The sequence below is a fragment of the Phascolarctos cinereus genome, unplaced genomic scaffold (genome assembly GCF_003287225.1).
Source record: "Phascolarctos cinereus isolate Bilbo 61053 unplaced genomic scaffold, phaCin_HiC Scaffold_726;HRSCAF=1367, whole genome shotgun sequence".
Classification (NCBI taxonomy): Eukaryota; Metazoa; Chordata; class Mammalia; order Diprotodontia; family Phascolarctidae; genus Phascolarctos; species Phascolarctos cinereus.
Genome location: NW_027556098.1, coordinates 231,775,835 through 231,789,797, shown reverse-complemented (window position 1 = coordinate 231,789,797; position 13,963 = coordinate 231,775,835). Strand labels below are relative to the sequence as shown.

At 34.7% G+C, this 13,963-nt stretch overlaps 1 protein-coding gene across 26 annotated transcripts in view; it reads right to left on the bottom strand.

Annotated features, from left to right (window-relative positions):
• Positions 1-13,963, bottom strand: part of BAZ2B (bromodomain adjacent to zinc finger domain 2B) — a 347,907-nt gene that overhangs the window by 147,278 nt on the left and 186,666 nt on the right. For 23 of the 26 annotated variants that reach the window (XM_021004900.2, XM_078147010.1, XM_078147003.1 and 20 more), the window contains one exon: positions 10,380-10,532. In XM_021004900.2, the coding sequence (XP_020860559.1) occupies positions 10,380-10,530 (151 nt within the window). In that variant the 5' untranslated portion in view covers positions 10,531-10,532. Of the gene's footprint in view, positions 1-10,379; positions 10,533-11,834; positions 11,954-13,963 lie in introns of all 26 variants that reach the window. The other 3 variants (XM_078147001.1, XM_078147002.1, XM_078147000.1) reach the window with 1 other exon arrangement.

The window sequence follows — 13,963 nt, the reverse complement described above, 5'->3', positions numbered from 1 at the left end:
TGGCTGTGGAATCCTAATCAAGTTGCCTACAAGCAACTCCTTAAGACTCTAAGACTAAGTTGGTAAGTAAGTACAAATCTCAATTGATGGAGGGAAATTTCTCACTGAGTTACTTATATCAAAGAAATCACAGGTCCAGTCCCACCCACTCCTTTTGGAGAACAGAGATAATGTTCAAGGCTTTATAAGTACATGAAAGGTACCATAAAATAAGTATGACACAAGTTAGGATGTAATAAGCTCAAAAAGAAAAACTTGGACAAAGTACTGTAAGAAAAAATGAGGAAAAAACAGATAATTTTCCACTTTGGTGATCTAGGGAAGCTTAAGTTAGGACCCTGAAGAAAGAGGAGTCGAATAGACAGGAACCTGGAGGAATGTGTCTCCTCCATCTTTAAACAATATAAAAATAATGAAACAATCACTTGGATCATGCCATTCCCTTATGCTATTGTATATCTTCTGCCTTTCACAGATAATCCTAGAAAAGATCATCCACTCTCCATATCTACTTTCTATTCCCACATTTTTGTCAATTCTGGCAATCTGGCTTGAACTCTACCACTTGATCAAAACAGCTCTTTCTAAAGTTATTAATAATCCTCTGATTGCTGAATTCAAAAACCTTATTTCGGACTTCATACTACATGACTTTCCTGTAGCTTTTGATCTATTGACTGCCTTTGGTAACACCACATGTTTTCTGGTGCTCCACCTACTTAACCTTTACCAGTCTCCTTTGTTGGATCATCATCTGGCTCCTATCTTCTAGGGTTTTGTCATGGGCCTTCTCTTCCCTTTACCTTCTCTCTCAGTGATATCATCAATGCCCATGGATCCAATTGTCCTTTGTGTCCATATGATTCTGTGTGGCCAGGTCAACAAAATTTTAATGGTTATACTATCTCCCATAATGTCTGGTACCTGTAATTCCATATGCTTGTTAATAACATATATAAGGATATGTTTGTTATTTAGGATTCTTGCAAGTGAAAGTGAAAGTAAAAGATTAGAGGTTGTTTGCTAGAGAATATATACATGAACAGGTAGATTTACTGGTAAATTGAGGACTTTCTCTCTTGATTACTGAAATCCTTGGAAAGTTCCCTACCCTGACCCCTTATCTATGTCAGAATATGAGGAAAAAGTGCTACTCTTTAAATTAAAGGCAATATTGTCCTTCCTTTAGAACTAAACCAAGACTTGACCTAATAGTCAAGCAGTTAGACACAAGGAAAATTCTTTAGGATATGTTGCCTTCTACTTACCTATATGATTTCACTGTTCTGCCTTACATTCCCAAACTATTTGGGGGAAAAAACTAGTCTAGGCTCAGCTCAAGTAAAGAAGTCTATTGTCATTCTTACTCTTCTATATAATACATGTCACAATCCTAAGTAAAATCAAGAAAGACGAATTCCTGATTCTTATCCAACCTATTCGGCCAATCACTTATCTTGGAATCCTAGAAACTAGAAAAAATGGAATATAGCTTTCATGTATCAGAGATGGGACATTATATAAAAAAGGAGAAACTTATGAAACATCTTCAGAGGGATTTGAGTTAGTGTGCTATCTGCACCCCTAGCCCAACAGCTGTTCTGAGTAAGAAGTCTTCTGAGCTGCCTAGTCAGCCAGTCGAAAACTATTTCTGGTACCTCTAAGATCTCTGCAAGTTGCCTTGCATCATTTTCCCACCAGCCTCTTGGGAAACTTCCTGCTCTAACTCATCCAATGCACTTTTTCATCCAATATGAGCCCTTGTAAAAATTGATGAGTGTGATATAAAATAAATACATTGATGATATAAAATAAATGGGAGAACCTAATCAATCTTTAACTACTTTTTTTTCAAACCTCAAGAGTAACTGATAATGTGGAAGCAAAACAGGACACCAAAATACTCCAAAATTGAGTCCTAATTATCCTCCCAAACTCCATTCCCACAATGCAGAATGATTGTTGGATATTTCTGCCTGGATGCCCTGCCCCGTATCCATCTCAAATTCAACATATCAAAAAGAAACCTCTAAGTTCCTCCAAAAAAGGAACCTCCTCCAAACTTCTCTATTTTTGTGGATGGTATCGTCAACACCATCCCTCCACCCTTCATGTACCTTCCACAGTAGTGAAAATGTCTTTCTACCAGCTACTACTATTACATGACATTTCATCTCTAACTTTTGTGACTTTGCACAGGTGGTCCCCTATGACTGGATGCACTCCTCCCTTTTGTAAGTCCAGGTTCAGACTTTAATTATTTTTTGAAATTAAAAGTTAGAAAAGATGCAAAATGATATTAAAAAACCAATTTTATGTTGACACTAAAAACTAAGCCTATTTCACTCTTTATGCCAGAAATTATAAACACTACAATACTATTTTTCTAAAAAGCCTTGAACTAGTAATTCTTATAATCCTTTAACACTGGCAAGTAGATATTTCCAAATACACCACATAATTTTTAAAGTGGGTAAAATAACTTACGTTTTCTTTTTTAATTCTGCACTTAAAAAAAGGAAAAAATAGCACTTCTGCACATAAAGTAGAAGAGGAAAAAAGATAATCATATGTAACTGTGAATCTGATATTACACGCAAATTGGTTTTTTAAAGGTACGCAATCGATTCATGTTACTTTCAAAGCTACCTTTTTGTCTGTGTTTACTTATAAAGTTCCTTCTGTTCTCCATTATGAATTTTCATTTAAATGCTTCAATGTTTCTCTTTTTCCTTTTTGCAACACTACGACCAACCACTTGTAACTCCCACCCCCCCCAAAATGAATTTATATGTTTTCTAAGATGGCTCCCCACAATGATGAGAAGTTCATAGTCAAGACACATTAAATTTTATCACTTTGGAAGGTTTAAGAATGGTAATCAAACAATAAGATAGACCCAGCTACTGTACTTAAAAGCCTATTATTCTATAGGATGTCAGTCTCTCCAGTTCATCCCACTGGGAAGTAAACAAATAGTTTGACGCAGACTAGACTTTACTCAAGTGCTTTTCAAAAAAGTTTAAAAAATAGGTTTGCTAGGATAGAAGGAAAGAATGGCTCAAGAGAGATGGGAGGCACTTGAGAAGTCTATTGACAAAATTTCAAATGATTCCAGTGAAGAAAAGAGGGAGCTATTTACAGAGACCAATGTGAGACTGCAAAAGCACAGCTGCAAGAAAACAAAAATTAAATTTAAAAAAGGCACATCTGTTGAGCTCTGATTTTTAAAAGATATATACAAAGTGATAATAATTGTGCTTATGACAACAATAATAACAACCCCCTCAAAGTCCAAACCATCATACACAAAGTAGGGGGATGCCATCCAAAGTAACATACAATGGGGCACTTTATGAGCCCTGAGACAATTATGATATCAATAAAAGATTCACAGGAACCCTGAAACACTGACAAATTGGGTGTTGTGGAACAACTGCCCTTAAAATCTTAAAGGACAGACAAAATAGACTAGGGTTACAGATTGATCCTATTCTGAACCATTATGATTCTTAAGCTTAACATGGAGAAGAATGGTGCTGCTTCATGTTCTGATATTAAGAGAAGATAAGACACCCCAGAACAAATAAAAAATACTGATACCTCACTCCCTAGAATTGTTTCAGTGTAATGTTGACCACTAATGTTGGCAAACTACGAAAATGCATGAATATTTTCATTATGTACGAGCATGAAATCATAATAAAATTCAAATATTTTAGAAGTTATAGGTAAGGGCATCATACTGCTTTTTGTCAATGCCTCATATTCACGTCACACAACAATATATTGCAGACCAGTTCAGGACAATAACTAGAAATAACTGAATTGCTGTATCAGCAAAATGAATGTTGCCAACATTATGATTAAGTCATAGAAATACACTCCAAAAAAATGAAATAACTTAATCCCCAAATCTAGATTAAATTAAGAGGTGAAACTGAGGAGTCACTAAAAACTTAAGAGGCAAAATTTGAAGAAGCCAAGAGCATTGAAATGCGACCTTGAGAAATTCTACCTACCAAGAAAATGGATGACAGAAAATGATACCAATATTTCAAAACAGTTTTGCAAAGGCAATGGACATATTTTTCCTAGAATTCTGAAAAGCATTTGTTGAGTTTGAAGGCATTACTCAAACTAACAGAATAACTATACTAAATCACAGTACTTTTTTAAAGGGGGCATATGTTATCACCATCATGAATGAACACATTTTCCCCACAATGTTTTCCAGAAAGTGTAAGAATGTTTCAGGACCTGCACACTACAGCATGAGTAGTGGGCAAGGTCATAGTAAGAACCATAGGAAGAAAGGTTGCATTATCAAAGAATACTCCTAAAGACAAACGAAACTTTCTACATGTATTATCTCCTCTATGAAAATGGGCTTTTCTGTTTATATCCCCAGGGCTTAGTATAGTATTTTGTGCCCAGTAAGCTCTTAAATGCTTTTTCATTCATTGCAGTCATTCCTCTACAAAAGTGGAAGGCAGTGAGGGGGATTGGAAAAGATTTACAATTATTGGTCTAAACTCTTTACTTTAGGACATGAAATACAAAGTGAGCACTCTGCCAGCTTTCCCTGAAATCCAAGGATGCTCCCACCTTTCTTCAAGAAGGCATGAAAGTATCTACTATCAGCAATCTCTCCAAACATAAGCCATTTTTGTGCTTATGTAATGTATATGAAGCATTCACAGCTTGTATTACTAAAAAAAACTATAAATGTTTACAAGAAAACAACATATTGACTGAGGAGCAAAATGGTATGCAAGAATATCCCTGGAACGTGATTATCAATTACAAAATTACTGAACAAGCCACCCAAAATCTTCAAAATATTTATACTGTCTATCAATTATTACAAAGCCCTTGACTCAGTTGGACACTTCTGGCTTATTTTTATGCCAAATAGACTCAAGTACAGTGAAGACATTAGGCTACATGGAAAACTGTTCTCAAAAACAGGCCATCCAGGCAATAGCATTTAATAGGTACATGTCAGGCAATGATAATGTCAAGAACAACTGATAAAGATAGGATATTTTTCAGGGAAACAGTCTAAGCCCATTATGGTTTTGCCAAGTCTTAAATCCATTATAATATCTACTTAAAAAAAAAGAATCAAGTATGAGCTTCTAAATTAAAGAGAAAGTTGAATTAAGTATCATATTAATCACTTGATATACATGGATCACATCAAGCTAGATAGTCACACAGTCACTAAATGAGGGAAGTGTTATAGAGCATAAGAATATCTGGATTCTTAAAGGTATATCACAAAATCTCTCACAATATCCTTGAGCATAAGTTGTAGGCTGTAGAAACAAGCCCCTAGCAAAAGAATGTGGATATATGTGAACTTGGGAAGCAATCTCTAGAATTTTGTGTTACTTTTTTTTTTAACAATTAAAAAAATCAAATAGACAGAGATGGCATGTTAATCAAATTTGCATATCACATGAATCTTGGGAGCAAATTGGTTTTAAGATATAATTAAGTTCTAAAACTACCTCAATAGACAAATGATGAGAGATGAGCTTAAAGAGATGGAATTATATAGCAATTAATGTAAAGTTCTACATTTAGGTTCAAAAATTTAAGTGTACACATAAGAGAATGGGGGGGGGAAAGTAATTCAAAAGCATTGTATGTTGAAAAGACTCAAGACTTTAACTAGGTATATTTTCAATGTAAGTCAATAGTGGGAAGTAATCTTTCAAAAGAGCTATTAAATCTTAAGCATTATTGGATATATGGTACTCTAAAGAGAGAAGTACTGTATTCTGTGTTATTAAGACCATTCACTTAATATTGTTCTGGGTGCCACATTTTAGGGGGTGGAGGTACTGCAAGACTGGAGTAAATCTGAAAGAAGGCAACCAGTATGATATAGAGAATCAAGAACTTGAAAGGTTGCCATAAAAAGTATTAGGATTTGATTTATCCCATAGAGAAAAGAAGTTGAACTATAATGGGTTGCAGTTACAGGGAGGCAGATTTTTGGCTTAGTATGGGGAAGATCTAACAATTAGAGTAATCCAAAATTCAATGAGTTGCCTCACAAAATAGTGAATTCTCTATCACTGAAAATGCTGAAATAGTGGTTGGAAAGTACTTTGAGGCATGTCATAAAAGACGTGTATGTGCTTAGAAGGATATAAGATTTCACATGATCCTTTCAATGCTGATATTAGGTAGTAACAGAAAGGCTATGTGGCAAAATGCAAAGGAAATCTGTACTGTATTACTTTGTATGTATTTTGTACTTATCTTACATGGACTTGAAGTCAGAAGACTTGGGTTGGAGTCTCAGCACTAACAACAATCATGTGACCTTAGACAGGTCACTTAAATTCTCTGAGATCAATTTCCTAATCTGTAAAACAGGGAAAATAATAATTTATACTATCTACCTCTCAAGGATGTTGGGAGGAAAGCACTTTGTAAACTGTAAAATGTCATATAAATGTGATGTCGATGTTACTTTCACTATTTAAGTAGTGAATCTCTTAGCTCATGAGAGTAACAAATTTTTTTTGCCATACTCAAACTACCTTTATTTTTATTTGTTTCACTCCTCCCTCCTCCATGCTGATGCCTTCCCGTTAATTTTTGAGATTTCAAAGTCTCAGATATAAACTATTGGTGGGACTATATGACTCATCAATAATAATAAAATGTTTGGATTAGCAAAAGGTATTCCTTCTTACCTCCCAAGTAAAAGAATTTTGTTTTCCTCTGAGGTTCTATGGTTTAATACATTAAAAATATTGCTTAATTGGAGTAAAATCCTCTTTGACATTGCATCAAGTGACTTGCTACATTCAAGTCACTATCTTCCTTCTTGTAAATCTTTTCTCCAAACTCAGTTACTGGTAATACAATGATTTTTATGATGTAAATACTCATGCCAATTATAATTAGTACATGTCTAGGATTATGGGCCCTTAGAGCAATCATCAGGTCACAAAAGAAATCAGACCACCATGCCTTAAAAAAGAGAAATGATTTGTCCTCCTTTGTATAAAAGTTCTGTTAAGGTTTGATGTAAATCTTTCAATGTACATGGAAATAAATCAGATTCATGGAATAACCTATAAAAGATAAAATATTTGTTGTTAACAAGCTCTTTTCATCAAAGAGAAAACTCAATGAAAATGTTTTGTTTTATTGACTAACCTATATCTGAAGAAACTACCTTCATTCATTCAGCAACCACTTGCTGACTAAATATTATTAACCATTCATAGCACAAGGTGCTTTAGAGATATAAAAGAAGCAAAAAACAGAGTGTCCAGCCTTAAGTAATTTACAGTCTAGTTTGGGAAATGAAAACAGGTACATACTAGAGTATAATTACAAAGAAGATATGAAGATATGCCACATATGTGAAAAACTCATTCTAAGTTCTTATGTGACAGGAAAAGAACAATCAGATAAGCATGGGGGGCAGGAATGGAAAGCTTCTTGGAAGTGAGTTGTGATTCAAACCTTATACAGAACAGAACTATAGAATCATAGATTTATTAGAGTTAGTTGGAAGGGACCTTAGAGTTAATCTAATCAAATCTCCTCATTTTACAGATGAGAAAGCTCAGTTCCAGAGAGGTGACAAGTGAATTGCTCATGACCAAACAAAGAATAAGAAACAGAAATAGAATTTGCACTCTAGAGGTAGCATTCTTTCTACTTCCGCAGTAATACTTAAAATATTTCTTCATAATTAAAAGAGTAAACACACAAACACCGGAATATTAAAGAAAAATACAAACTTCCTTTAAATTTATATGTGTGTGTGTGTGTGGTGTGTGTGTATATGCATGCATACACACATACATACATTCTTATATACTTGTGGAATTTAGCTTTATCATATAATAGACTTTAATGAGATGTGGTAGATATGCTAATTTTTTTATGTGGCTTTAAATTCCTTTTATTCTTATTGGATTCATCCTTTGCTATATTTCATTTTAAATATTATCAACTGGAGAAATATGTAGCTTGTCCAGAGGATGAAACAATCATTTTTATATCCTTTGGAATTTCATCTAAATAAATCCAAGTTTGAAATAAAGAAGTCCATTTTCAATTAAAAATTACAAATTCATGAATTTAGATTTTTAGAACTATTGGCAAATGCAAATGAAATAAACTACATTTGTTTCAGGAATTATATCACATATCACAGAAACTAGCAAGTTAAAGTGATTATACTTTTCCTCTGGTTTATAAAAGGAAACACTAAAAATCAATAATTTAATATATCTAAATATAGCTGATAACCACCTTAAATTTGAAAGTAGAAAAAGGAAAGTTTCAGTCAATGGTTCAGCAAAAATAAAGTTACGGACATCACTTGGAGTGAAGGGACATGAGAATCATGGGTCTGAACACCATTTTTGTTACCATATCCTTGCTACTTGTGCCATTAGAAATAAAAAAATCAGGATGGCTGAGTTCTGTGAAGCAGCCAGTAAATCAGTTTCCTCCATTCCCTTTATAAGTCAATCAAAAAAATGGTTATAATTTTACAAATGACTTTTTTTGGGGATTAGTTTTGGGGACTGACTGATATGTTGGCCTGAGATACTATGCATGGTTTGGAATAACAGCTCCAAAAGAAAAACAAAATTAAAGGAGATATATTTCTTGAATTTCCTTAATGATTACACTAGAGAGCCAGGAATAGTAGTACATGCCTGTAATCCCTGCTATTGGGGAGGCTGAGGCTGGAGGATCTCTTGAGCTCAGGAGTTCTGAATAGCACTGGACTAAGCTGATTGAGTGTCCATACTAAGTTAAATAAAATAAGTAAAAAAAAATAAGTAAAATGAAAAAATAATTTTGATAGGATGTAAGCTCCTTGAGAGCAAGGTCTATTTCATTACTTTCATTCAGGGTTGAGATACAACAGATTCAGAGATAAGTAAAAAAAAAAGGATATATATACCAAATAAAAAGAGGGAGATATCCCATCTTGAATATGAAACCTCATGTAGGTCAGTTTGGCTACAAAGTAGTGTGCTGAAAAGGGAGTCTCATGTAGTCAGCTAGGCAGTTGCCAGATTGCAGAGAGCTTTAAAGTCCAAAAAGAGGTGTTTTTATTGTATCCTAAGGCAACAGAGAGCTATAGAAGCTTCCAGTGGAAGAGAATGATATGTTCAGACCTGTAGTTTAGGAGTATCATCTTTGCAGATATGTGGAAGAGACAACGAACAGGGTAGAGAAGAGAAGCTGGAAAAAACTATTAGGAGACGATCGTAATAATCAATGTTAGAGGTGATGAAGGATTGAACAATGGTGGCTATAGCATTGCTAGAAAAAAGATGATGGATTTGAGAGATGTTGAGAAGTGGACTGAACAAGAGTTGGTAATCAACTGGATATGACAAGTACTCTCGATATAACAGTTGAGGATAATTCCTATGTTGTAAACCTGGATGACTGGAAGGATTGTGGTGTACTCCACAGAAATAAGGAAGCCAGGGAGCAAGATCAGTTAAAGGAAAAAGATAACAACTTTTGTTTCAATATGTTGTTAAAAGAGGCCTAAAGGACATCTTAGTGACGATGTCTGGCATTTAAGACATAGAACTAAAGTATTTATTGAAGTAAATGCTTATGTAAATCAATTCAAAGTCAGTGATTTTTTCACTATTATACTCAAAGTTCAAAGAATTATATAAATAAGTACATACATAAAATGATATAATTAAATAAAAGTGATTAGGGCTCCCCACAAATGAATGGGAAACCACAATATGCTATAACCAATAAATTAATGCAAAGAAGTTTGAAAGAATTTAAGGCTAATATTGCATTTGCAGCCATAAAAAGAAAATTTCCCCAAAATATATTACCTCATTTGAATAGTTCCTAAATAATTTTAATAACAAATTTTTTTTAAAGTAGTCATGGCTTTATCCTATAAAATCTGCCTCAATTTTTCTGCTGGCCCAAAAGGTCATATAGCTATAAAATCCTCCATTTGTATATAATAGGTAGCAGGATGCGTGTGCGCATGAGTGTTAGAAGTTCCATATGGTGAACCAAAACTGAAAAAAGTTTCTCAACATAATTCTAATTCCATAAATAGTTTTTACTGGCAATTGGGAAACTTTGGCCTTTATAGTTTTTTGTCTCTTATCAATATAAAATTGATTCATTATATTTATTTGTGAGCTGTAGCAACAAGAAGATTTTGGTGGTGACTATTACATTTCAGAAACATGTTTCAAGCTAACCCCCTAGACTCTTAGGAAAACTTGTCATGCTTATATGCCATTTTATGCCAAGAATTCAACAAAATACTCCCAAACAGGATCCTGAATAGATAACGCTGCAAAACAAAGTTAAAGAAAAGTATTCACCACACGTGTTGATTGTGGAGCTGAGTGAGGCAGCTCCAGTGGAAAGGCCACCTTTGGAGACTGCTGAAGCTACAGAAGGTGGAGAAGATGTAGATGAAGTAGGTGCAGTCGAAGAGGCCGTCGTGGATGTTAACCGCTCTCCAGACTCCATATCTAAAAGAAAAGGCAAAACCATGAATTTTCAAGACAAAGTACTAACCTACTTATTAATTTGATTTAAGGCAATCTTGTGAAGTAGAAATACTTTAAGGAATACAATTTTATTATGAAATATTAAGCTTTTTAGGTACACTGATGTAAATACAGATCATTAAGAAATGTTTCTACAAGAACAACAAAATAGTAAATTTAGAGTGGAAAAAATGGTAACAATGAAAAATTTGCACAAATAAGCCAAATCTTCAGACACTTACATATTCGTGATATATTTGTGTCCACCAAGCATGCCATATATTCAATTCACAGGAAGGTGGTTTGCAAATATAAATTACATAAATTATACACACATATAAAGGCATATCCATAAAAGTAGGGTATTATTGTTGTATTATTTTTTGAAGTCAATGTCTTAATAATATGTCTAAATTTTTCCAATTACCCCTTCCCAATAATGACACACAATAGCATTATGAATCAAGGAAATACCAACTACTATTAAATAAATTCCCAACTCTATAACTACAGATAGTAATTTGATTATAGGATCAAATTGCACTGACCTCTTATTCTGTTCCTAAACATGTGCCATTGCCACCCTGCCTCCCATCCAGAGGACCCTCACCTTGAGTAGGCTGGGCCCATCTAGCAGCCACAGTTAAGAGATGATTGGAATAAAGGGAGGATAAGGAGTCACCTCAAGAAAAGATTATTTCATAAACAAGAACAAAATCTTCAAGAATAAAGATATTGTATCCAGGTGGGAAGTTGTAGGAGCCAAATTTATATAATATATTGTAATGCTTATTAAGAGAGGAAATAAAAAGGGCAGTCTAGAAGCTCCTTTGGCAGTCAGTGTCTCCTCGGCTTTTCCTTACCATCACCATCTCCTTTTTCTTTCCTTCCTTCTTTTACAGGCTTGACCCATTTATTTGTTATATCTCTGTTCATATGACTTATGTCCTTAAAATCTTAATGATATGATATTAATCTTGTAAACTATTTGGCATTTCAACTTAAATGTTTTATTCTACACGTGTATGACACATCCAAATGGAAACATGTACAATGGACACTGATTAAGTGAAAAGACAAGCTGAGCGAGCTGAAGGAAAGAAACCATGGTGATCAGGTGGGAAGACTGATCCTGAGCAGTCCAAGGTGGGGGCTGGGGGTGGTGGAGGTATATCCCCATGAAAACAGGAGACCAAGAGGATGCCAAGAGAGTAAACATATCCAATATCCTGCCAGAGTAAAGTGAAGACAGAAATGCTCTACACCTAAATGCACAGGACTGACCTTGCTGGAGTGGGTATTAGTACACATACTTCAGTCAGGTAGTCCAACATCTGACAGTCAGAGAAATAGAGTCCAACCCTCTGACCCCAAAGGACAAATCAATTCCAGGGCACTAAGTGCTGAGGGAAGATAGAAAGTTTAGATTAAGACATGATCCCTAACCTCACAAGTCTTAACAGTCAATTTAGGGAGCTTATTTAGTCCAGTAGCTGACTTCATTCCTTAGAAACTTAACGTTGGACTGCTTCAATAAGCTGTATACCAGCTTTGCAATATAAGGAGTGTTTTAAAAATGAAAGTTTAGAATCTAAATGCAATGGTCACTCTAGTACTCAGTGACATAGGTGTGGCCATTTCAACCTCCATTCAGAAGCAACAGTCACACTAAGAAATAATTAATGAATTTCAACTCTAAATCTTGAATGCGTGCATCCACAATGCCTTTTACACAGTGACCCAGATGATCACAAGTTAACGCTTGCTGAGACCATTACTGTGGAGCTTTCCAGTCTTGTGAAGTCTAGCTAGTTTTCTCTATGTTTTGGCACTGCTGTCAATTCAAGTGATTAATTTCTCGGGACAATCAACAGATAATGGTAGTGCTGTGGTGAATCTGTCCATATCCTTGTAGAATTTTTCATTCTCCTCATCAGCATTCACCATGGTGAGGGCATATGTGCTAATGATGGCTGCATAGCACTTCTGTTTTAAGGGCAGACTTTGGGTCACCAGACAGTCACTAATGAGCTTTGAGACATGTGGCTGTCTGATTACAAAGCCACTGGCTGACACCTTTCACTACAAAGTGTTCTCATCAATAAGTATAGTTTCACCAAATGCAAAAATATCGATTTTGAACCTGAATCATTTGTGGGATGCCCTACCCATTCTTTCTGGGTGGTTAGTGTTCTTGTTTCATAACATCCTAATCCTGAAGGCTGTTAGCTATTTTTATTATAAAAATTCACTTTCCATTTACTTTGGGACTACAGGGATAAAAATAATCTTGGGAGCCTTTTTCAACATGTGATATACAAGGTTAGAGCATTTTTCACTAGTCCTTTCTCCTATAGAAAAGTGAAAAATGGCTTAAATTTTAAAAGAACAACAAATATCCTATACTGTCTCCTTGCATGGGATTTTTGCTTTGGAATATCCCAGTGTTAATATAAAGCAGAAAAAGTGACAAATCACAGAAACTAAATTCTTCTGCATTGTTACAGTGTGGAGTCAGGCCTTCAATAATAATTAGATAGTTCAAGTTCCCCAAAGCCTATAATACTTACAGCTGAGCCAAATAAGTTCTTGCCATTTAAATAAATGTCTTTATGAAAAGAGCTATTTCTGTATAAAGTTCATGTAATTACTTATGCCTTTTGTTACAAAATGGTTCGATGCCTCATTACAGTGTGGAATTGGCCCTTAGCTTTAGAAGTAAATGCAAGCTCTGGTAAAATTTACCAAGTAGAAATGACTTTAAGTATGGGCCAATGAAATACTATGCACTGGTTGTCCAAGGACTAGCCTAGATAAATATGGAAACAGCAATCACCAGGTGGGTCACAAAGAGACAATGTTTTGGTGTCATCAAAGAACATACTTTCTTTTTGAGAGCATGGATGTCCTCCCTGAAGTCAACCTCAAAACTAGGAATAAACTCTAACTCTTAAAAAACTGATTTATATTTTGGGAAAGCATCATATCTTAAGGAAGTAATCAATAAGTTTCAAAATTTTACTACTCATTGCATAGTATGTAGTATGTATATATTTGTCCTGAATTTGCCTGTAAGCTTCATGGGCTTTTCCTCATTCAGATATTCTGGTTGATGGTCTGTGTTCCCATAATTTACACAATTACTATGTAGATTGTGTATCATATCATGCCCTTTTGCAGATTGTCACCTCCTATTAAAACCTTTCTTGAGTCCTTATTAGTCAGTGTTCTGTCCTGACACAAATTGTGTATATAAATATTACATACACACCTCTCCTCCAAAATAATGTAATTTTCTTAAGGGTGGGGACCATTTCTCATTTTGTCTTTGTGTTCCCTGCCCTAGCACAATAGGTGCTTAACACTTGTTAAATTGACTTTGTCTTTCCAAACAGAAAAGTACAATATGTTTT